Source organism: Arvicola amphibius, chromosome 8 (genome assembly GCF_903992535.2).
Source record: "Arvicola amphibius chromosome 8, mArvAmp1.2, whole genome shotgun sequence".
In the NCBI taxonomy this organism is placed as follows: Eukaryota; Metazoa; Chordata; class Mammalia; order Rodentia; family Cricetidae; genus Arvicola; species Arvicola amphibius.
The window spans coordinates 4637302-4663253 of NC_052054.1; the positions used below are offsets into that span (position 1 = coordinate 4637302).

General features: G+C 46.2%; 1 protein-coding gene across 1 annotated transcript in view; it reads left to right on the forward strand.

The window, feature by feature from the left end:
- Positions 1 to 25952, forward strand: part of Pde10a (phosphodiesterase 10A) — a 196122-nt gene that overhangs the window by 159312 nt on the left and 10858 nt on the right. Inside the window, exons 14-19 of the mRNA XM_038340678.1 lie at positions 10242 to 10384; positions 11293 to 11376; positions 13159 to 13309; positions 16183 to 16338; positions 18589 to 18761; positions 22879 to 22990. Of these exons, the coding sequence (XP_038196606.1) occupies positions 10242 to 10384; positions 11293 to 11376; positions 13159 to 13309; positions 16183 to 16338; positions 18589 to 18761; positions 22879 to 22990 (819 nt within the window). The remainder of the gene's footprint in view (positions 1 to 10241; positions 10385 to 11292; positions 11377 to 13158; positions 13310 to 16182; positions 16339 to 18588; positions 18762 to 22878; positions 22991 to 25952) is intronic.

The following is a 25952-nucleotide window of genomic DNA, read 5'->3' on the forward strand; positions in this document are numbered from 1 at the left end:
TTGTGAGGAAACTCGGGGTTCAGTTGAATGCGTGCGTGTAACCATCATGAATGACACCCTCTAGTCCTCTTGGCCAGTCTGTCCTGTTTCTGAGGAATAAAATGAGGCTCAGTTTATGCTCTGAAATTTATCCTCTATCATCTTCTATATTGCTATGTTTTAAATGGGTTGGGCATGTAGTGATCCATAAACTAATAGTCCTATAATGGTATTTGGTGCTACAATTAGGGAAATTGTGGACCTCTTACTGAGCAGTCTGACCAGCAGGACTTAGTAGGATACCACTTTGGTAACTTAGAATTTTTGGAGGAATGGGATTGAGTCTTTGGAGCATCTCACCTCACCCAGACGTGCCGACCTCCCAAAGCGGCAGGTTCTGTGTGCCTCCACAACCTGGCACAGTTCGCACCCTCTGCTCCTAGGAGGGGGCAGCTTGCCTTCAAGGGGAGTGAAGGATATACACCAGAGTGGCCGTAATCCATTTTGATTTCTATTGCTGAGATGCTTCTCCTTACTAAAAACTTAAAAAAAAAACATGCATTTCTTTTGAGGTCTTTTTCAACTCTGAAATATGAGAGCAGTGTGGACCTCCATCTCTCCTCTCCTCTTGGCCTGCCGAGGCTCTCACGGGCCGTGTCTCACATCAGAGAGAAGAGCACTTCCGGATGCCCCACAAAGCATCCTCATAAACCAAATGGAGAGGAGCAGAGCTCTTGCTGTAGGCTCCTTGGAGCCCAACTCTGAGCTTTTGCAGCTGTGGAGGGAAGGTCCAGGGCCCAAGTGTGGACATCGCTCCTGGGCTCTCCTGGCACTTTCTGTGCCAGTCAGCCTTGCCGTGTTGAGCATGCTTTCAGTGGGAACGCTATCTTGCTGCATGCCTGCCCCAAGCAGGTAACCCGACAATGTCAGCTCCCTCCCTCCATCCTCCCCTGAAAGTTCCGCTTCTTTCTGAAGAACACTTGTGTTTATTAAGATCATAGATATGAAATGACTTGATGAGGTGTAAAGCATCTGCCAGTTGTTGGCTCTCACTAAGTCTAGATGCGTGTGATCCTGGGAACTCAGAGGAGTTTTGCTCCTGAACAAAGAGCCCATAGACTTATAGTGGCTTCTAACCTGCGCGTGCGTGAGTGCATGCATGCATGTGTATGTGTGTGTGTGTGTGTGTGTGTTGTTTTGTATGTGTGTGTGTGTGTGTGTGTGTTGTTTTGTATGTGTGTGTGTGTGTGTGTGTGTATGTGTGTGGTTTATAGCCAGGTTCTGTGGTCCTTTTGGATTGTGGTACTTGTACACGAAAAGAGGCAGGCCACAGGACCATACTAACACTAAATATGCTTTTATTCTCTTTAGTTTATCTTTGGGTGTATCAGGCTCCATCCTGCTGATGGAATCAAAGGGCATGTCTGGTCGGTAGCACCTACATTTCATCTCTCTAGCTAACTGATATTAAAAGTACTTCCAGGGGAAAACAACCATTTTGAAAGGCTAGGAGCCTTCGAAATTAGTAGAATCAATTAGTTTTCACAAGCCTTGTGGTTTTAAAGAAGGCTTTCAGTGGAAGAGTTGAGCAAGGGCCTGGAACAGGGAGGCCCTGAGAATAGAATGACTTTGTGCCTTTTGGGTCAATCGATCCTCCACACCTTGGAGGTGTGGGGAAATCACCTTTGTGCTGGGGAGATACCACGTGACGGGCATTGTTCTGGACACTTGACATATAAAAACCCCACCTCACAACCATCATGTAGGTGACTCCACCGTACTAAGAGAAGCCGGGCATGTGCAGTTTGTATTTGAACAAGGCGTCTGAGGCAGCAGGGCAAGTGTGTGACAGAGTCAGGGATGAATGACAGGCCCCTTCTGTCCTTCTCAAGTTCCACACCTTGTATTTGGCACAGCCCTTTATCAAGTGTCTTGTAGGAAGACCAACATCAGGGAGTGATGTTAAGGGCTGAAGAGTTGGCTCCGGGAGACACCAAGCCCTGCAGCCTGAGTTCTGTCATGGGAGCCCACATGAGGGTAGGACGGGGAAAAATGACTCTTACAAGTGCTCAAGTTGTCCTCAGGCCTCCAAAGGTGTAGCAAGGTACACACATACCCTAACCAAAAGGAATAAATAAATGAATGCAAAGAAAGGAGTGACATTATGTATCACATAAAATACATAGCAAGTGGCTTTTAGCAGGGTTTAGTAGAGTTCTCTAGAGACAGCATGAATAAGAAGCACAAAGTGACAGCTATTACTTGAGAGGCAGGACCTGGCAGAACTGCTTGATGCAGTGATAGTGGCTTTGCAGTCCCAGGACAGCCTTGCGTAAGCTGCAAGATCTCCAGGAGCGCAAGCCGAGTTCAAAGGACTCAGAACCAAGGACAGCGATGGCGTGACTCTCAGTCTAGCTGGAGGCCTGAGAGCTTGGGGTCTGCGGCTGTTAGTGCTGGAGTCCAAAGCCTGGAACCCAGAGCTGTGGTGTCCAAAGACCCAAGGGAATCTCCGAGAGGAAGCTAGAGAGGAAGGGAAAGATGGGGTGGGAAGGGGAATGGAAGGAGATGCTGGGTGGAGGTTCATTTGGGTGAGTGGATCTTCTGAGAACAGCACCCATCTCCAGAAACACCCTCATGGACTCACTGACCAGAAATACCTTCCAAGTCCTGGCTATTCCGTGGGTTAAGGTGACACTTTACCCTCACCACCACAGTGCTTATGGGAAATTTTTACAGAAGTGGTCATGGTTAGAATAACCATAGTTCAGAATAAGCCTTCATAAACAGCATAGAAAACAGGATAGAGATGAAAAAGACTTCGGGATGGACAGACAGTTTGACAGTCAGGATAAACTTAATAGAATGATGTAAGTTAAGTGTAGAAGCTAGCCTGGTTGCTGTGTGGAGTGTTAAAGAATCCTGTGTACCCTTGGCAAAGGCTTCAGAGAAAGGCCTGCAGTTGATCTTATGCGATAACTTAACAAAGCTGGCTTCTAAAGTGCAAACTTTGTCAGTGCCGTGATGGCACACACGGATAGGCACAAACTCCTGGGCAGGCATATCCACAAAATACATGACCCAAATCTCTAGATGTTCACAGACTGAGTGCACACACACACTCACTCACTCACACACACACACACATACACACACACACACACACACACACACACACACACACACACACACACAGAGTCCTTCTCCAATTTTGTCAGGATAGAGAAATCAAGTGTGAGTTGGGTTCTGATGTTTCATCTTTAAGCTTATGACATGTATGGTGTTATCAGGTATTCATTCTATAAAGAGGAGTTTAAGCACTCATCCATTTTAGACATGATGCTAGGGACAGTCACCAGCCCCTGAATCTCAGGAAATAAATCCACCCCTCCCTGTGTGTGTGTGTGTGTGTGTGTGTGTTTTAAGAGTCACTAGACTCCAAAGCCTGGACAGTGGTCCATTCTGTGTCTTTATGTATGTTAACAGTCTCTAGCCCCTGAAGCCTAGGCACACTTATATCCCATAGGTTTCCACAGATGTAAGTGAGTGTCACCTGCTATGAACGCAGGGCAGTTTTCCATTCCTTAGTTGATCTGCAAGGGGCTTCCACAGCACACACTTTGTAGTGTGGCCGTGACTTCTCTGTGTCCTGCCAGTCATTCTCTGACCACGTTCTGAATTCTCAGTGTATGCTGTGTCGCTCAAGACGAGACAGCTGTCCCCTTCAATGCTTGCTTTGCGGCTTTTATTAAACCTTAGTTAACTTAGCCAAAGCCTCTGAGCCTCGGCTTCCTCAACGGGCAAGTGATGCTGTAGCATCCCCTAGGATTGGCCTTAGTGCTGTAGTTGCTGATGTCTCGCTTCTCAGTCTCCAGCAGATCCGGTCTGCTCCTGTTGCTTTCTAGTCTAATTACCTCTGGTACCATATCTTAGGAAATATCACTGCAGATGATTTTATGGAATACCAATTCATTCTCTAATGGCAGCCAGACAGGCTAAACTGCCTTTCGTTAAGATGGACGCTGGAGATTGAGATTGAGGATCTGCTGGAAAGCATCATGAAAAAGCTTGCAAAAGGACTGTTGATATCCCTTCCAAGATGAAATACTCCCAGGAGGGAAGTCAGCATTTCCCTCTGTATTTATGCTTTGTCTTTGTTTCAGAACAAGGGCAGGGTTTGCAGGAAGTTCTCACACGTGCCCTACCTGGTCCGAGCAGGAGAGAACAGTTGTCTTTCTGCCGCTACACTCAGAGTGTGCTGGGGCCTGTCATTAGGAAAAACGTTTCAGATCCCCCCGCCCAGGGTGAAGACGAGAAATATCCCAGTTGTCTGACTTTGTACTGTGACCATGAACCAGAGGCTGTGAGCTTCAGGAGAGAACGCCAGGTTCTGTGGGTTGGGGCAGCGTCTTTCAGTTTCTAGGGCATCCCTCCTTGGCTCGTCTCCTTACTTCCTGTATTTCCTACTCACTTTTCCATCCATTTGCTCCTTCCAGTTTATCTTGGATAATTGCCTGTGGGCATTCTATTCCCAGGACTGCTTCTTTATTCTTGCATGTACCCCAGGCCCTGACTGTTTGGAGCCCATTTGAAAGTCCTATGCGTACGTGAGTAGCATAAGCTTCAGAACCCCACTTCCTATTGTCGTGTCTTGGTCTCCACACCCTCATTGCCTGAGGATGGTTTTGCATCCCGAGCTCCATGCAGCGGCAGCTCTTTCTGCATGTCACTTGGAAGTTGGGGACTTCATTCCCAGAGCCCCACAGCCACCTCTGCTGGTGTGCGGTTCCTTTGGCCTGCTGTAACACAAGTTTCTCATTCTGTACAGGATATGTCTGGTCTTAAGATTTGTGAAGAGAATCCGTTTCATATTAATAATGATATCATTTAATGCCATTGAAAAATAACGTACTGAAAATACCTATTTTAAGAAATATTTACTATCATTTGAAATGCAAATTAAATCAATGGGAGAGAGAGCGTGCTTAACTAATGTTAGTGAATGTGGTTTGAATCTCAGACCTCCTTAGAGTTAATCTAACAGTAACGTGGCATGACCCAGGCCTAGCAGTTAGTCCTTGGTGGTGTGCTTCCTGATGTCTGTAGTGTATTTCCCACTACTGGCAAATGCCGGCTCCCCACAGGAAGTATTAGACAGGAAGGGGGATGTGCAGTTGGCTCCTGCTTGATGGTACAGGGCATCACTGTTATGCAGGAGTTGTTAGACTCTTCTTGACCATCATTAGAAGAGGATACAGCAGTCCTGGGGAGTGAACGGCATGCTGAGCTGAGAGTCATCTGAGACCAATACAGAATCTTAATAGCTTCTAGCACTAAGACCGGAACTGATACCAACCAGTGACATCAGCTCTTTCCAGCCCCCTGTGATTGGTTGGTCAATAAAGTGCACTCACTTCATACATGGGGACCTAGGTAAAATAACTGAGGGTCCTGCCTATATGCGTGCAGTCAGTTAACGGCAAAGAGATTCTACTCAGGGAGATGACTCCAGAGCTCACACTCTCTAGAACTGCTCCTCCCTGAGGTGACGAGGGGTCTAATATGATCACTAAAGACTTGGTACCTTCTAATTAGCCTGTCTGTGAGCAACACAGGACTGTCATGAGGGTTTAGCACATAGATGGTTAGCTCTGAACAGCAACCAGCCAGTGGTTTCTTTCTGCTAAGAAGCCAGGTTCCAAGTTAAAAAGCATAAAGGTTGTACTTTTAGTTTATGGTAGAGTGAGGGCACACTCACATTCTCAGGTTGGGGTTCTGAGGACCTGCACCCGTCCCCTGTCCTGGTTCTAAGGACCTGCACCCATCCTCTCTCCTGGTTCTGAGGACCTGTGCCCACTCCCTGTCCTGGTTCTGAGGACCTGTGTCCGTCCCCTGTCCTGGTTCTGATGGGTCATCTGTATGGACTTCCATGTTAGGTAAACAGCCGTTGCTTCTTCTTAAAGTGTCTTCTGCTATGACAGGTTCCAAGATTAATTCCCAGTGATCATATATAGGCAGCTGATGGAGCACTGAAGAGACATACAGTCATCTGTCTTCCTTTGTTCACAGTGAGGGCCTGGATTATATCATTCCCTGATGTTCACATCGAAGGCTTTTTACCAAAGGAAAAGATGTATACAATCCCCCAATCTTATCTATTTCTGCATGACATTAAACTCATTTATGTTGTAGCTAATTTTAGAGTAAGCACAACATAAAATGAGTAAAGATATAAATAAAATCATATGCTTTCATGTATTGGCATTATAGCTTTTTAAATGAAAAAGATGACAGAAATCTTCAACCAGATTGCAGGTTAGCAGTTTGTAAGAGACAGTGGCAGAAATAGGAGTTTAACTCCTAGGTTGTGACCCAGTGCAGCTACCTTTACTTGCCTCCCCAATATGGAATCACAGTGGGCTACAGGGCATGCCAAACTATGCCAAACACTGGCAGTCCCAGAGATGTTGCCCTTCCTGCCCAAGCCCGGGTCATCTCTAGGGCCAAAAGCCAGGAGGAGTTCACGAGATTTGGGAGGAAGCGAAAGGAGTGTTTGCTTGAGTTTTCAAGTGAATGATGTGGGAGGAGCATCATGCTGTGCTCTTTGGCCATAGAAGAGCTCGCTCTCGCGAAGCTCACACACACAGTCCTGTCCTGTCCAGGGTGGCGGCTGTCCTGTGACAGGTGGCCTTCTGCACCTAGGAGGAGGCAGTGGGCTGCACAGCAGTCGGTGTTGGTAAACACTGTGGGAAGGTCCCCTTCAGCCTTGCTTTCACCTGTGTGCCCTTCCCGCTGCCCGTGGGTGTGCACTTTGTCCGCACTACCTGGGCCATGTGTCGGCTTTCTACATTATTCACACATTTCCTTGACAAAAAAAGACATGTTTCAAATTTGCTGTCCTCTCCTGACAAATGAGCCAATATTTTGACATTTAAAAGATAATATTTAAAGGAATAAGCAATATTTCAGAAGTTTCTGGCACCATTAATACCAATGAAAAAATATGTAGTTGTTCCAAAAAAGGCAGAACACTCCCCCCTCCCCTTCTCTCTCCCACTTTCCTCTCCTCTTTCTCTCTGTCCCTGTCCCTGTCTCTGTCTCTGTCTCTCTCTCTCTCTCTCTCTCTCTCTCTCTCTCTCTCTTTCTCTCTCTCTCTAATTCTGTAATGCAGCATGGGCAGGTACTTTCCAGGCTCAATCCATTTAATGTTCAGTAAACCTTATATATCTGGATGGATATCTTGTTATCTAGATTTGGAGATTTTTCTTTTATGATTTTATTGAAAATATTTTCTGTGCCTTTGGCATGGAGTTCTTCTCCATCCATAACCGTGATTCCTAGGTTTGATTTGTTCATGGTGTCCCAAGTGTCTCATGTGTTCCGGTCCCAAGTGTCTCACGTGTTCTGTTACATGTTCTTTGTTTTCACCTTACCATTCTCCTTGAATGAATGATTACACACCCCTCCCCATCTCCAGGATTCCCAGTCTGTGCTGCACACAAGCTGTGCTGTCAGCGAGGCCCCCACTGAGCTTCTCGTTTGGCTTGTTGAATGTCTCATTTCCAGTTCTATTTCACTTTTATTTTTCTGCAGTATTTCTCTCCCTTTATTGAATTCTAATTTTGCATCCTAAATTGACTTACTTTTTCCCCTAAGCTGTTTGTTTGTGTTCTACTAGAATTCATTCAGAGATTTGTTCCTGTCTTCTTTAGATTCAGTTAGACATTTCTGTTCTCATTAAATTCACGGACATAGTTATGATTGTTCTATTTGTTTTGGATTCTTGGTGATTTATTCCAAGTGGTTTTCATTAGGGACCATTACAATGGGATTGATAGGTTTGGGGGGCAGACATTGGCCTTGATTTTTGCTGTCACATTTTGTGTTGTGTTTTGTGCATCTAGAACTTGGTCAATCACATCTTTGGCATGAATTGCTGGCCCAGTTGCATCGACTGGACATGTGGGTCTGACTTTGGTGTTATCATGTCTTAGGGAAGTTAGAGTCTACTAGGTGGTACTCAGATGTGTGGTGGGAATATCTTGGGTGATCTTAGCTAGGCTGGCTGTTTTATGTGCAGAAAATTCATAGGTTATTTGATGGGCAGGACCTGGTGTCTCCAGTCTCCGACCTTAGCCTTGGCTGTCCAAGTTCCCTTAGGAACCAAGTTCCAAGTAGGAACCTAAGGATGCATAAGGAACTGCAGTTGTGATTTTGTGGCCTTAGACAGGTGCTGCTGATGCCAGTCTGAGCCTGGGGAGAGGGTCCTGGGGCCACGTATCTCTGATCTAACCCAGGACTCAGTGGCAGCTCAAGATGGGAGGAAGTCTGGCTGTGGTCAGGTGTCTATGACCTCACACAGATGCTCCTCTCAGTGGTAGCCTAGGCCTGGGAGGACACTGCTTTGTGTAAATTTTACGGGACATAGTGACAGAAGTGCATTCAGAATCATTTCAGAAATTGATGAGCCAAAAGTAATTGAATAATTTTTTTAAAAATGAAACTTGTCAGCCGCTCACACAGCAGCCGTCTTTACACAACACAATCTACAATATGCTCATGTGGTAGTGACATCCCGCAATGCTTCAAACATTGTCTCTTTTTTTTCCCACCATTAATCTATCGTGTTTCTATGAGAGCAAAGTGTGTTCTTGGTGTGTTGGGAACCAAGACTCCAGTGAGGGTGTATGATGCTTCCCAGGGAAACTCATGAACAAGCACCTTAGAATCAGATTCATTTGAATCATAATGGAATTTTCCACTGCTGTGTGTTATAACAGCATATTGTGTGTTACAGCTACACTCAGTTATTTGGCCCCATATGGGGTCACATCCCACAGTCTCCAGAGCTGTGTGGTCCAGCAGAGATTGCTAAGAACTGTGCCAAGTAGTTTTAAATCATGATATAAAAGACATACTGCTCCTTGATGCCTCTCATCATCGTTCATATCATTACCTAGATGTAGTAAGGAGGCCGCTTGTTCATATCCCGGCTGCCCAGACTCCCAAAATAACCACACAGAAACTGTATTAATTAAAGCACTGCTTGGCAAAATTACTTAAACATATTGCTAGCTAGCTCTTACATCTTGAATTAACCCATCTCCATTATTTTATATTTTACCAGGAGGCTAGTGGTCTACCGGCAAGGTTTCAACATATCTGTCTCTGGCGACAGCTCCATGGCTTCTCTTCACTCCACCTCCTTTATCCCAGCATTCAGTTTAGTCTTCCCCACCTACCTAAGTTCTACCCTATTAACAGGTCAAGGCAGCTTCTTTATTCGCCAATGACATTCACAGCACACAGAGGGGAATCCCACATCACCTAGATGATGAACATAACCTCAAGTATAGAAAGCAAGCTGTCCTATACTCGTGTTACAACCAAGTGTGAAGTATTGAAAAAGCATTAATCACACACATTAACTTTTGTAAAGCATTCGCTTTTCCCCCTATAGTGTCTCTCTACATACTCTCACAGAGTTACAAATTCACACATGTAAACATTGTCCTTTTTACTGGCTCCATTGCTTTTTTAATTTTATCTCACAATATTTTATATTGGTGTATAAATATTTGTAAAACTGTATTTGCACACATATAAGTACACATGGTCTTACTAATGCAACAGGACAGGAAGCTGCTCTTGCTTTATTTTCAAGTCCCCTCCCCACCTCTCTCTCAGGATGAGTCTCTGGCACATGCTGCAGCCAAGCACAGTGCCAGACACACACCACCTATGTGCCAAGCCCTCAATTGTCCATTAGCATAGTCCCCTGTTTATATGTCTGCTCCACTGGCATGATATTGTGCATAATACAAACATGTTACAGGTTTGGATTCATTGCTCCAATGCTGGCAAAACCCCAAATTCACTTAAGAAAAGAAAAAAATGCAATTACATCAGGGACAGAAATACAATCCCCTCAAGGAAGACAGTTTGGGTATGTAATCATCAAAGTGTTTATTTTAACAGGTACAGAAGGGTCATAGATCTTAGTCATTTGTTTACTGATAATACACACACACATTTGATTTTTAACTCTTTTATTACTAACATAAAAATGCAATAGAGGACATTATAGAAAAGATACATGATGATGGGTGGTGAGAAGATATTTTTTAAGGAAGATGTAACTCAGACAAGCGCTGTCCCTTCAAGGTTATGTGTGTACACAGCTCCAGTGTGTCTCAACTGTGAGCCTCAGAGAATTTCCCGCTGCCAAGACCCAGTCCCCCACTCACACCCCTCTTGCCTTGCAGATGTACCACAGGATCCGCCACTCAGAGTGCATCTACAGGGTTACCATGGAGAAGCTGTCCTACCACAGCATCTGTACCTCAGAGGAGTGGCAAGGCCTCATGCAATTCAACCTGCCCGCACGCATCTGCAGAGAGATCGAGCTGTGAGCTTCTCATGCTGTTTTCACTGAACTAACGCCAAGCCGATGGCGGAGTCAGAGCCACGGTTACTGTGGGATTGTCCTGTGTGGTTTCACGCGGTGCTCCTTCTGCTTGCCTTAAGTAACAACTCTAAAAGCGAAACCTTGTGTGGCGGCCCAAGCCTGTAGCACCAACGCTTGAGAGGCCAAGGCAGCAGGTTCAGAGCTCCAGGCCAGCCAGGGGTGGATAGTGAGTCCTGTCACAGAACTAAGTTTGAAATCAGTAACCTAAGTGCTGACATTTCTTATTACTCTGTCATATATTCCAAATGGCATATGAAAGAATTTAGTAATAATTTGTTTCATCTTTGCACGTCTGTTCTCCAGTGTTTGGCTAATACACTTTAAGTCTAGAGAAGCAGGACCTTGTGGTGCTTGTGTTGCCTGTGGCAGCCGCCCTGTCCCCAAACTGGCGTTCACCTTATGATTGGAAATATCCGCCTTTGCCACACCGCTAACTCTGGTCGGGGGTTGGTAATTATATTAGTAAACAAGAACACAGTTATTGTGTGGTAGGCAGTGGTTACAGGTATTGAGTTCGTGTTTCAGCTTTGGTGGAAGGCTGTCACTGATAAGGTCCTCTGGATGATATATATAGTATCAATTGTCCTGGTGACACCTGTGTCCCCTGGACGGCATGCTATGTATATGTCAGGGTCAGTTACCCTGGTGACACCTGTGTCAGCTGTTTTAACAGAAGACTCTGTAGGGTCCCACAGGAACCCGTCAGGTGTGGCAGGGACTTCAGAGGTGGGGGCAGATCATCCGTGTCCTTTGAATGCTGGGGCGGATGAGAGGGTATATTGATTTCCATGCCTGCCATGCTCACCCCCGATTGCACCTAATGATCCTCTACTCTCCTCCCGTTTCAGATTCCACTTTGACATCGGTCCTTTCGAGAACATGTGGCCCGGGATCTTTGTCTACATGATCCACCAGTCTTGCGGGACATCCTGGTATGCGCAACCTATGCGATTCCTTTCAAACGTGGGGGTGACCTAGTTAGCCCACCTGTACCTAACCAGGCTCTTTGTATAGTGATGGAAACTATGACTTTAATAAACATTCAAATACAAATTGATTGAGCTTATTGTACAAATACGCAGCTTTGCCAAATGCTCCAGGGACTGTTGACCTCCTGGCCTCTTTGTCTGTAGCCATAGCAGACAGCTGTCTAGGCTTTGTCCTGGAAACAGGTCGCCTAAGTGTAATGCTAGCATGTCTTATCACTCCGTCACACATTCCAAATGGCATTTAGTGTCATTTAGGCTGTGCAGTGGAAGAGGCGGGATCTACACTTAAAGCAGTGCGTTGGAATACACCTGCCTGTAGCATCCGCTTTGAGGTCCACATGTATCTGTTAGGTGAGGCACAAAGGAGAAGTCTCTCAGGGAATGGGACAGCGACCACAGGCTGTTAACCCTCTCCATCTGCCCTGTCCAGCGTAGTTCCGTGACTTCATGTGTGATGGTTTACATCTTACTCACACAGGTTCAAAGTGCGAGGATTGTATTTGCTCGTTTTCTGTTAAGTTAGGGTTTTGCGCTCACCTGTGTGCAGAGACCTTTAGTTTCTCTGGAATGACACTGCCCGTCTTCTTCAGCTATGGGTCTTCTCTACTTCTATCAGTAGCAGCTTCGGGACTGGCAGCTCCAGTTGTTGCGTAGACAGTTGAGGGTGAGGCTGGAAGCCATTAGAAGCCGACCTTTCCCTTCAGGGACGGTGAATGATTTAATGAGGGGTACATAAGCTGTGCATACTCCAAGTTTTATGAACTCTTTGTCTTTTAATCTGCCTGAAATATATTTTGAGAGTTGTAGGGTCTCAATTAAGGAAAAATAACAATCCAGGGACAAGGTGGACAATAACATGAGTGTCCTCCTCCTTCATGTTCTGTGTGAAGAGATTTGGGTGTGGCTATTTTCCGCTTATAACATGAGCATACCTTAATGCCCTGTATTCGCCCTGAAATCCTAGTCAGGTGCAGAGTTTTGTAATAAGTGCTGGCATTTGTGGGTCTTAGTGTGCCTCTTAGAGGTCAGGAGGATGCTGTACATGACTGTCTGAGCCCTCTGGAGCACAGGCAATGTTTGTAAACACAAGGAGCTCATAGAGGGCAAGCAGGGTAGATGGCAGGCTGACTGGCAGAATGGGCCTATCAGAGTTGGACTTGGTTCTTTTGCTGCTTTCTGGCTACAGAAGGAGCAAGGAGTGGAAGAGACTACAGAGCTCATGGTCGGCCAGGAGGGAACCCATAGGTGTGTGAGGGGGTCCACAGGTGTGTGAGGGAGCCCACAGCTGTCTGAGGGAGCCTACAGGTGTCTGATGGGATCTACATGTGTGTGACGGAGCCCATAGGCATGTGAGGGAGACTACAGGTGTCTGAGGGGATCCACGGGTATGTGAGGGGATTTACAGATATGTGGGAGAGTCTACAGGCGTGTAAGGGAGTCCATGAATGTGTGAGGTAATCCACAAATGTATGGGAGAGCCTACAGGTGTGTGATGGAGTCCACAGGTGTGTGAGGGATCCCACAGGTGTGTGAAGGAGTCTACAGGTGTGTGAGGGAGCCCACACGTGTGTGAGGGAGCAGATGTGTGAGTGAGTCCACAGGTGTGAGAGGGAGCCCACAGGTGTGTGAAGAAGCAGCTAGTGCACACATCAGCTAGATGCTCTCCTGGAATGTGTTACGCTATGCTGGTCTCATCATAGTCATGACAGTCTCTTCTCCACACAGCTTTGAACTTGAAAAATTGTGTCGTTTTATCATGTCTGTGAAAAAGAACTATCGGCGGGTTCCTTACCACAACTGGAAGCATGCAGTCACGGTGGCACACTGCATGTACGCCATACTTCAGAATAACTACGGCCTCTTCACAGACCTCGAGGTGGGTGTGCACATCTATCAGAAAATGTCAGTGATGCGATGCCTACGTCCAAGGGAGTTTATGGCATGGACTTAGCACCAGCACCCAGACACATATTATACTTTATTGGAAATGTTGATCTAGAAATTTCAACTGTACTCAAATAACCCCTAGGGAAGTGTGTGTTTGTGTGTGTGTGTGTGTGTGTATGTGTCTGTGTGTCTGTGTGTGTCCTTTCTTCCTTATTAAAGCTGACAGGTCCTGCATGTATTTAACTGAGTGAATATTTCTTTTCTTTGTTTTTTTTTTTGTTTTGTTTTTTTGACACAGAGTTTTCTGTGTATTCCTGGCTGTCCTGGAACTCAGTTTGTAGACCAGTGTTGGGATTAAAGGCATGCACCACTACCACCCAGCTAGAGTGAATTTTTCTTGTTGCTCATATGCCCTGGATAATATAGACTTATCGGGATGATTTGAGAACACCAAGCACTTAGTGTAGTTAAGACATTAGTGACATCTGGTCTCCTCCAGCCTAAGGAAACAGGCTTTGAGGTACACAACCAGCTTCCCAGTCTTCACATGCCCGTACTGGAAGATCTCACAATTCCAGAATCACAAATATCATCCATTCAGTGACCATAGCACACTCTCAGCCAAGTGCTGAGTGGCAAGACTTAGTGCCCAGGTGCCAGTGACACTGGCCCCAATAGTCAGCCGGACTCTGAGCACGTCCCTGTGGGCTCCCAGCCTGGTGGTGTCAGTGACACCACAGACCCAGACCTCTTTGCTTCCTGCAAAGCAATGCCACACTTCTGACTATAAAGGACAACACTACCACCTATAACACACGGTCACACTCAAAACAGATCTACCCTATGCCTTTGCTACCCTGTCAGACCAAAGTCATAGTTGAACCAGAAACCATGAAAGATGGTTTCCCGGAGTGGAATAAAGTACCACCTCAAACAGCAAAGGGTAGGGCTGGGAGGGTGGCTCAGGAGGTGAAAGTCAGCTGTGGAAGCCTGAGGTCATGAGTTTGACCCCAGGACCCACACAACCTGTGGGCATGGCCATGCACAGTTTAACCCCAGCTCTGTGGGAGGCAGAGACTGGATTGCTAGGGTTTCCTGGCCGTCAGCCTAGGTCCAGGTTCGGTGAGAGACCCTGTCACTAAGGAATAAAACAAGAAGTAATAGAGCAGGGTGTAAACAGAGACTCTACTTTGGTTTCCTGGCCGCCCAGACCCGAATAATCACACATAATCTATATTAATTACAACACTGCTTGGCCTGTTATCTCAGCTTCTTATTAACTAACTCTTGCATCTTAAATTATCCCATTTGTGTTATATTATATTATACCATGAAGCTCGTGGTTTGTTACCTCTTGGTTCTTGGGAGGCTGCATGGTGTCTCTCTGATTCTGCCTTCTTTCCTCCTCTATCTCTGCTTAGATTTTTCACCTTGCTATATTCTGCCCTGCCAGAGGCCAAAGCAGCGTCTTCCTTAACCAATGGTAATAAAACATATTTATAGCATATGGAGGGGAATCCCACATCAGCAGGGCATCCAATGTCCCTCCCTAGCCTTTACACAGACACACAAATGTTTGTGTCCCTCTTGCACACATACTATCGTCTCACACACAGGCATGCAAAGGAGTGAACTATTCTTAGTTGTTGCTCATTTGTTGCCTAAAATAATCTTTAGTCTTAGCAAAATTTAACAATATATTGTTGACTTCAATATATTTGAAAGATTCAAATGAAGTATGCTTTCTGTTCATTTGACTAAGTTTCTATCTTATTGAAATTTGTATTCTATTTGCGGAGACTTTCAGCTTTTTTTTTCCCCATTTAACTCCTTTTGCAGTGGCACAGCTGTCCCAGGGTCACAGTGGCTGCCTGGCTTTGGGAACCTCTTTCCTCTGTTTTCTTAGAGCTGGAGTTCAGAATTGCTCAGACTCCTGCCTTCCTCCGTTCTCGCCGAGCTTTGGCAAATTCTGCCATTTTCTTTCTCCATCCAAGGCCAGTTTGAGAGTCAGACTTGCCAGCCACTGCTTGTCACTCTTGACCTGGATCCTGATGGTCTACTCACCTGCGCCACCTGCAGGGTTCCCCACTCCCGGGATGCCTGAAAACGGCATTCAGCCTTTACACTTCCATCACTGTCCTGCTCTCTCCCTCCTCTGCCTTCCCTTGGTCATTGCAGGCCCTGCTGCACATCGCTAGACAGTTTTCTAAAGCTGCCAGTTAGGTGCAGAGACGGCAATCCCGGTGTCCCCTCGCTCTGCTCCTTGTCATTTAGAATATGACCCTGTGTGAGGAGCCTGTGCCCTGCCCTAGGTCTCCAGCGTGCTCCTGACCCGACTCAGGCCGGCCCTTCGACCATGATCTCAAACCCCATCTTGCCTCCTCCCTTCTTCTCACAGGGCTCTGTTGCTGTCTGGCTCTTGCTGGCCCAGGCTGCTCTCTTCAGTATAAGTTTACCTCCCTTTGGTTTCATAGTATTTTTCTTATTCCCATGCAGTGTGCTGTTTTCATTTGTCCTGTGTTTGCATGTTGTGTTTAATGACTGAGAATAGCAATGGCCTTATTAGAACTAGGAGAACCCAAGCTGCCTGCCCCGTGCAACTCTGAGCTTGTCAGTAGGGCTTTGGTGCGTTTGATAGCTCCTGCCCCTTCTCCAGAGTTCAAGAGGAAAACGTATTTGGCTTGTCAGGTTCACATGCAGAAAAACAAAGAACAGGATCCCCCAAAAGTGTGTGATGTCAAATATTCCTACGAATTTGTATGCATCAGTGGCAGAAATAAATACCATGTGATGTGACCTGGGGTCTCCCCAGTGTCCCCTTGCCATGTGTTAAACACGCCTGCATTCTGCTGTCTCTTCCAGCGCAAAGGCCTGCTAATTGCATGCCTGTGTCACGACCTGGACCACAGGGGCTTCAGCAACAGCTACCTTCAGAAATTCGACCACCCCCTGGCAGCGCTGTACTCCACTTCCACCATGGAGCAGCACCACTTCTCCCAGACAGTGTCCATCCTGCAGGTAAGGTGCCCAGCTGCGGTGCTGGCCGGGGCGGGGGCTGTGCAGGTGGTGTCCATCCTGCAGGTGAGGTGCCCAGCTGCGGTGCTGGTGGGGGCTGTGCAGGTGGTGTCCATCCTGCAGGTGAGGTGCCCAGCTGCGGTGCTGGTGGGGGCTGTGCAGGTGGTGTCCATCCTGCAGGTGAGGTGCCCAGCTGCGGTGCTGGCCAGGGCAGGGGCTGTGCAGGTGGTGTCCATCCTGCAGGGGAGGTAGGTGCCCAGCTGCAGTGCTGGTGGGGGCTGTGCAGGCGGCAGCTGCAGTCTCCTGTGACGTCTTACCTTTAACGCAATTGCAAGCAGTATTTTAGGATGTAGCATCCAAGATTGGTTTCTCTATATCCCATAGCCAGTGTGTGGTATCTCCTGTCGGAGGCCATAGAAATATATAGCATATGGCAACTGATCGTTCAGATGTCAGCTCACCAGAAGGTTGGGTCTGATGGAGGCTAATCCCGCCCAGGCAAGGCCTGTAGGATCATCGACTCTGGAAACTGCTGCTCACTCTTGCTAGAGCAGCTTGGTGTCTCCCCAACACCTGCACTGTAGTGTGTGATCTCACGTGATGTGTATGTGAGACCTTATGGGCACGTATTATATCTGTGGATGGTCAGGAAGATGACTTCATTTAGCTATATAATTTTGGTGTGTAGAATATGTGCTGGGACGTGCTTCATAACTAGGTCTGTTTATCCCATGAGGACTGTGGACACAGAAAAGCCTGCTTTGTTGGTTTTTGCTCAGACTAACTGCAAAGCAAGTTTAAACTAGATTAAAAGCCTTTTGTCTACAGATCATAAGTTTAAACCTTTACAGCTATGAATAAGGTCAGAGCTGCAGATGTCTAACCAGGTTGCTATACAAATCACCCTAAGAAAAGCATGTCAATTCTCCACTTGCTAAGTCTGCTGACAATAGACCTTTGTCTCAAAGTTTGTCACTGGGCACCAGGCTGGGATTAAAGGCATGCGCCACCACTGCCTGGCAACCACAACAATTCTTATAAAGGAAAGCATCTAATTGGGACTGGCTTACAGTTTCAGAGAGTCAGTCCCTTATCATCATGGCAGGGAACATGGCGGTGTATGGCCAGCATGGTGCTGGAGAGGCAGCTGAGAGTTTTACATCTGAATTCAGGAGATAGACAGCAGGAGAGAGAAAGACACTGGGCCTGGATTGGGCTTCTGAAACCTTAGAGCCCTCCCCTAGTGACACACTTCCTCCAACAAGGCCATACCTACTCCAACAACATCATACCTCCCAATAGTGCCACTTCCTGTGAGCCTATGGGAACCGTTTTCATTCAAACCATCACACTTTTTTTTGGGCTAGCCCTTGACTTCTTCCATACCCTTGTGCTCCTCTATGCCTAAGCCTTTGCACCCCAGCACCCCACTTTGATTTAATTCACAGTCTGCTCTCCCACCATCTGTGAATACATGCTCCCACCCATGACCCTTCTCTAATTTCCTGGTTTCCATTTGACGCCCAAGTCTTTTGTGGATGGTTTCTGCCTACAGTAGAGCCACAGTGTCTACTACCCATGTGCAATCCCAATTTACACCCTCGGCTGCAGTCAGGGTGTCCTGTTTGTCTGGCTTGGTGTAGGCATTCCTTCCCTGGTAATGTCATGTCATGATACCTCCCACATAGTCCAGAGGCACAGCCTTATACCCCTTTTAGTTATTGCTGAGTTCCTCAGTGTTCACACCTCTTGGGTTTCTTTTTTGCCTCCTGAAGTTTTCTCTTTCAATAGGGTACTTCTGCACATTCAGTGACTGTGCCTAACGTGTCTGCTTCTTGTGAGCTCTAGGAAAGCGGGTTGCTAGTCAGAGTGTGACCTGAAGTGGTTGAGTATATGGATGATTGTCTAAGTGTGAGTTTCAGTACGTATGAAATTACTTGTATTAACTGGTCCAAAAGAAAAAGCTGCTGATAACTTCATTATTTTATATTTCCTGTGTCCATCACTATAAAAACACACAGAAATCAGGCATAGTAAAGCCACTTGTGTTTTGTGGGACCAAGTGGTATCCTATAGATAAAATTGTCCACGTAAGCAATTGCTCTGTCACAACAATGAAACAATCCCTTGGTTTCCCCAAACTTGTCATTGCGGTGACATTTGGCACTGTTGTCCACACTGTTTCCAAGTAGCGGAAGATGCCTTGAGGCAAGGTGTGCTGCTATTGGTGGTTTTCCTCTGGTCTCTCTGTAGCTGGAAGGGCACAACATCTTCTCCACCCTGAGCTCCAGCGAGTACGAGCAGGTGCTGGAGATCATCCGCAAAGCCATCATCGCCACTGACCTCGCCCTGTATTTTGGGAACAGGAAGCAGCTGGAGGAGATGTACCAGACGGGGTCGCTGAACCTCCACAACCAGTCGCATCGGTAAGGACAGCTTGGCCGGGGCTATGAGCCTAATGTGTGAGCCAAGAACTGTAAATGTGTGTTTGTGTGTGTGTGTGTGTGTGTGTGTGTTCAACCGAGAACACACGGAGGGCATGCCTCTGCTGAAGTGCATTTTGGTGGTGGGTCCACTATTTTTCTAGGGGATGGTTTGCAGAGTGGACTCAGCTTCAGGCCCAGTGTGCTGTGAGTCACTTACCTGCCTCAGATTCCATGTTGTGATCATCTGTATCCAGCCAGTTTCTCCTCTGTGAGGCCATCTTTATCCTGAGATGCAAGGACAGCTACTTACTGGTCCCGTCCCTGTCTCTTCTGGGATCCCTCCAGACCTGGTCTTAAGATTTCTTTCTAGAGGATGGTCTCTGCTTTTAGGCTCTTAGCAAATGGGTAGAACCGGAGCCCGGCTCGCAGGAGTAAAGGACGTCTTTATAACCATATGTGTGCCTCAGCTCCCCCTCACGCCAGGGCGTGTCCACAGTCTGCAAGCCTTTTACTGTATAGAGTGTATGTGACCGTCTTTCAGAGGGACAATACAGGAGGTCATTTTACTCTCATACACAGCAAGGCCTCTCCAGGACGACATGAGCCATTGTTTATAAAGCTCCCAAGGTGCCTCTAGCTCCTCCTGCCCTGCCTCCCTGAAGTTCACAAGGGCAGTGTGCTTCAAGTCACCTCGGCCCGCAGTGTGTGTGGTTCTTGTGCAAAAAGAGGAGTTTGTTTACATTCTATTTATGACACCTTCAGAGGGATATTAGACCCTCATGAAGTATGCTTGGTTTCAGAAACCCATTCTTCTACTTTTTTTCTTGGATATATTCAGTTATTATTTTAACCAAATAGTCACAATAATTAATATGTCATTACAGAAAATTTAAACATCAAATTGAAAATCTGTTTTTCATGCTTAATGCATATGGGCCTCTGTGTTGGTAGCACAAGTTAGCTGTGACTGGTTTGTGTTGGTTAGCAGTTTTAAAGGAAATACTTGTTTGTCTCAACAAGTTTCCAAGTGAAGAAATCTGAGGAAAGAGAGCGACAGTCTCTCTTTTATACTCAGCTGTCACGTGCTTGCTCTGGCATTACCCCATTGTTTCTCCAGAGGTGTGCACAGTGTGCCTGCGGTGTGCACATAGCCATGTGCCTTCTCCTCAAAATGTGCCTATGCCAGACCCGTTCCTTTTTTTGTTTTTATTGAGCTGTATGCTTTTCTCCACTTGGCTTCCTCCCTCCCTCCCTCCCTCCCTCCCTCCCTCCCTCCCTCCCTCCCTCCCTCCCTCCCTTCCTCTCCTTTTACCCTCTTCCATGATCCCCATGCTCCCAATTTACTCAGAAGATCTTGTCCTTTTTTTTTTTTCGAGACAGGGTTTCCCTGTAGTTTCTAGAGCCTGTCCTGGAGCTAGCTCTTGTAGACCAGGCTGGCCTCGAACTCAGAGATCCGCCTGCCTCTGCCTCCCGAGTGTGGGATTAAAGGTGTGCGCCACCACCGCCCGGCCGATCTTGTCTTTTTCTACTTCCCCTGTAGATTAGATCCATGTATGTCTCTCTTAGGGTCCTCATTGTTGTCTAGGTTCTCTAGTTTTGTTCTTTGTAGGCTGGTTTTCTCTGCTTTATGTCAAAAAGCCACTTATGAATGAGCACATATTATATTTGTCTTTCTGGGTCTGGGTTATCTCACTCAATATGATGTTTTCTAAATCCATCCATTTGCCCACAACTTTCAAGATATCGTTATCTTTTCTCCCATTGTGTAGTACTCCATTGTTTAAATGTACCACATCTTCTTTATCCAGACTTTGGTACAGGAGTATTTAGGTTGTTTCCAACCTAAACACTGCAAATTAAAATTTGCAAATATTAAAACTGACAAGCACTGCAGAGCCATTCTTTTTTAAAAAGATCCTATCACACAATCTAACATAAATAGTTGTAAAGTTTTAGAAACCTTCTCCAGATTGATGGTGACAGTTTCTAGACTTTTCCATTATAAACGGCGATGCAATAAACTTTGCTCATGTGATCCTTCCTATGCCTATGGACCCTTGATGTTATATAGCATAGAGCTGAAGAGATGGCTCAGTGGTTAAGAGCATTGACTGCTCTTACAGGGGACCTACAGCATCTACGTGGCAGCTCAAAACCATTTTCTAATGTCTTCTTCTGGCCTCTGCGGGTACCAGGAAAGTACACGGTGCACAGACACACATGCAGACAAAACACCGATAGACATGAAATAAAAATTTAACTATATGTGGCATATATTGCTAGAAATATACATAAAGCTTTAAAACAGACAAGCTAGGAAGTCCCCCATCTTCTCACAGGATGGGGAGACCTGCTCCATGCACTCCTGTCTGCTACCCGGAAACATCTCACACCCGCTGACCACCGTGTGCCCTGCTGTGCTGTCTGTTCACAACCCTTGCTTGTTCTGTTGAACGTTTACTCCTAACAAATCATTGTCTGGCCTGTGTGTGTGTGTGTGTGTGTGTGTGTGTGTGTGTGTGTGTGCGTGTGCGCGCGTGCGTGTGTCTCTGAGGTCTGAGGATGGAACCCAAGGCCTCACACATGCCAGGCAAACCCTCTACTAGTGACACTCTAGCCCTAGATTCTCTGTGAAGAACAAAGAAACCTCGGATCAAGAAGACACATCTGTTACTTGCTCTTATCAAACCCCACAGCCATGCAAACACTTCATAAATTTTTGTCTATTTTATAGTTCAATTTTTTATATTTAGCTCTGAATTCTTGTATTAATAGAATTATATTTGTATTTCCTCTTGATGCATTAAATCGGTATCACTTAATGGCTAGTTCAGTTTCCCCACTGAGTTGACTGTGTTAAGGGTGTTGTGACCTGGGAGGTCTCCTAAAGCATTTCTGCTAACCGTTTGGCTCCCCTGCAGTCCGTCTGTATTGGCTTTCATCTTATGGAATGAGTCACGTGACATCACAGGCTTGCACCCCTTCCTGTGAGTGTTTAAAGCAAACAGTAATCTGCTGTAGATTTTCTGAATTATAAATACCCACACCGACATTTTAGCATTACATTTGTTTACCTGAAAGGAAGGCACAGTGTCATTTTTTGATAACATTTTTGGGTTATTTGCTTTTCCCAACTAGAAGTTTCTGTGAGAGCAGAGTTCATCTTATTATGCAGGATCCAGAATTCTTAGATTAACTGAACAGGCCAATGTGTTTGAAGTTACCAGGGGACCGTGAGCACACTGTATTCTGAGTTGCTTTCTGCTTTCCCTCTGAGGTCTGCAGTGGCAGACTGGTCACCCTGAGATTCTACCAGGAATGCTTCCTGCAGGAACCCCGCAGGGCACAACTGCTGGCAGGAACCCTTTCAGGGTTGAGGTCTAACTACATTCATGAACAGAATAAAGCATCCATTCTGACATTTCTGAGTGATCATGAACATCTAACTGATTTATAATTGTGAATAAAAACAGTAATTATACTTAATATGGATACATGCCAAATTTCCAGGCTATGTACTTCCTCATGAGCAATAAAATAATGACTTTGCATTGTGTTGCCTCAAAAATGTTGACAGTTCTAAGTGTGAGGTTGTTTCCAGCAGGAAAGAGTTTGCATATTTACAAAGCCCAGTGATATTAACACTGCTTTTTACAGAGTTCCGGAATGAGAAGTATTTTTTTTTTCAGATTAAACCTTAATATACTACTTAGCATAAGAATGTTGGAGTGTAAAAAAAATGTTGAGGTATGGGTGAAAATACATTGAATGAGACTGACTCACTTAAATTGCATGAAAGAATTATTTGTAACTATAATGCTAGTCTGTCTAATAAATTAACTTAATTCTTTAGAAGCCCAAGTTCAAAAACGCTCTTCTTTTTCTAAAACTGAATGGAGCCAGAGAATCGTAGATTTCTCTGGTCACTTTAAACTGCTTGGGTCTTGAAGTGGCATCTACTTGGGATGCTGGGTGGTCATACGTGACTGTTGAGCGTCTCTCAGTTACCCGCCCTGACCTGTAGCATCTGCTAAGATTCTCTGGCACGCCCCTCCCCCACCCATAGGTCTCCAGGCAGTGCAAATACGGCACTCACCAGTTTTGTGTTATCTTCTAGAGACCGTGTAATCGGGTTGATGATGACTGCCTGCGACCTTTGCTCTGTGACGAAACTGTGGCCAGTTACAAAACTGACAGCAAATGACATTTATGCAGAATTCTGGGCTGAGGTATGTCCTTGATTCTTTACTACCTTACACATTACCAAGAAATGGAATGAATGAGTGAGTGAATGAGTGAATGAATGAGTGAATGAGTGAATGAATGAATAATGAATGAAGCACAGTGGCCAGTCAGTCTACCTAAGACCTGATTGGTCATGCCCATAGTTGCCTTGGAAACCCGTGGTCAGTCACACAGCATGACAAATTCAGCGGGTATCATTGTGTGCTGAGAACTCTATCCCAGCCTACCCGACTTAGGGCAGATCCCCTGATCCCCACTGGAAGAGTGAGTGTGAGAGCATGCTCAGTGAGCATTGCTGCAGCAACTTCCCTTTCTCGACAGCCAATCTGTGCTCACTAGAAAATGTACTACTGGATATTGCTTTACATGTGCAGTGGGTATCGAGGGCCATGGGCTGCATCTGCTTCCTGTGAGGAACTGGGGAGAGTCATTCTTGTTTGACTCTAGCATAAGACAGTGTCAGTGTGTTCCCAGGACAGCTTGGGTTCTGCCTTCTACGGAGCAGCCAGCCTCTAGAGCAGTGGTTCTCAACCTGTGGGTCTCAACCCCTCTGAGGTTAAACCACCCTTCCACAGTGGTTGTGTAAGACCATCGAAAAACACAAACATTTTTGTTATGATTCGTAATGGTAAAAAAATTATAGTTATGAAGTAGTAACAAAGTTAATTTTGTGTTTGGGTCACCACAACATGGAGGAACTGTACTAAAAGGCTTCCAACATTTAGGAAGGTTGAGAACCGCTGCTCTAGACCACACACACACACACACACACACACACACACGTACACACGCATGCATACACACATGCACACACTCACTTTGTTTTACCGTATAAGAGAACCTGTCAAGCTTAGTTAATGAAAGTGAGATCCCCTGGTCTCAATCCTTCCTTGGTTGTGTGGTTGTGTGGTTGTGTGGTTGTGTGGCTGTGGTTGTTCCTGTGACCAACAGTACATCCTGAAACCCTGCGTGGGGAAACTGGGCTACTGTTCCGCCCAGTTTTACACACCATGCAGATCATCCTTTACCGACTACATTTGTGTTCTAAGCCATGAATGAAGATGTGGCAGACATATCCTCGTGGATTACCCAGTCTCTAGGACCTTGTCCTCCCTGGGAGGAGCCCCTAGTAGTCTCAAGGCACTGTCTGATTTAAGCCCTGAAGTCCAGTGTCTCCTCTCCTCCCCATCATGCTGCTGCTGCTTCCTACTCTACCCTCCCCGACCGCCACATTTCTCATCTGTGCCTTTCAGAGCAGCCATGAAGAATGCAGTCTTGGGTTGTGCAGTCCCAGAGTGCCCTTGCTGGGCCCTTAGCATAGCTCTGGGCATCAACACCCCATGTCAAATCCTCCACTAGCATTGGCTTCAGATCTCCACTCCATCCCTGCACCCCCTGTCATAGCCTGCCTCTGCGCCTCACAGTACTTGAAGCCCTCATTAGGTGCCTGTCGCTTGCTCGTCCCGTGTCACTGGGTTTTCTTGTCAGCATTAATCTGGCTCTAAGCACGCACTGAAATCGCCTATGTAGAAATGTGTTCCCCTCTGAGACTCCTGACAGCTTCCCAAGCAGGAACTTGGTAGTTTTCCCTCCTTTGGTTAGAGACGAAAGCAATGAGACCCACCAGTTTCTGCATGCAAAGCGTGGAGCTGAAGAACTGGTGCTTTGGGGACCTGGGTACTACAGGACAAGTTTTAGGGTGTAGAGTGAGGGGTCTAGCCACTCATGGCTGACTAGCAGGTCCTAGGTTTGATTTCTGAAGAACAAAAAAGTTGATTAAAATGACTCTGTGTGTATCATTAAGAAGACTTCAAAAGGCTTCAAGGGAACAGAAGCTAGTGTCTGTAGGAGCTGTAAGGATACTATGTCTGGTGATTGTAGGAGCCGTAAGGATGTTGTGTCTAGTGACTGTAGGAGCCATAAGAATACTGTGTCTAGTGACTGTAGGAGCCATAAGAATACTGTGTCTGGTGACTGTAGGAGCTGTAAGGATGTTGTGTCTAGTGACTGTAGGAGCCGTAAGGATACTGTGTCTAGTGACTGTAGGAGCCATAAGGATACTGTGTCTAGTGACTGTAGGAGCCATAAGGATACTGTGTCTAGTGACTGTAGGAGCCGTAAGGATGCTGTGTATAGTGACTGTAGGAGCCGTAAGGATGCTGTGTATAGTGACTGTAGGAGCCGTAAGGATGCTGTGTATAGTGACTGTAGGAGCCGTAAGGATGCTGTGTATAGTGACTGTAGGAGCCGTAAGGATGCTGTGTATAGTGACTGTAGGAGCCGTAAGGATGCTGTGTATAGTGACTGTAGGAGCCATAAGGATACTGTGTCTAGTGACTGTAGGAGCCGTAAGGATACTGTGTATAGTGACTGTAGGAGCCGTAAGGATACTGTGTATAGTGACTGTAGGAGCCATAAGGATACTGTGTATAGTGACTGTTGGAGCCGTAAGGATACTGTATCTGGTGACTGTAGGAGCTGTAAGGATGCTCTGTGCACCTTGTAGCGCTTCTAGAGGACTAAGTGGAATGACACAAATGCTCATCCCCAAGCTTGCTGTGCGGGAAGTCCCCTACAGCAACCACCTACATCAGGACTGTGATACCAGGCTGTGTGTCTGTTGTCCTGGGTCCCCACTGACCCTTTTGGCAAACTGCTTATCATTTTCTCCATCAACACCATGAAAGCCCAATTTCACTCTTTTCTCACAAAGAAAGAACCATTTGAGAAAGAAGCAAGGGCAGCCATGATGCCTTTGTATGCCCATACCCTCTCCTGCCATTCGCGACTCTGCAGTGGCACCAGAGGAGATGTTCAGGTGTCTAGTAATTTGGCAGAGAAGAATCTCAGAGCACAGTACTGTACAGGGACACAGAGGTCACCATGGCTTTGACACCATGTCTTTTGGGGCAGGAGATATTTTAAAGGAAGTTTTTATTAACACCC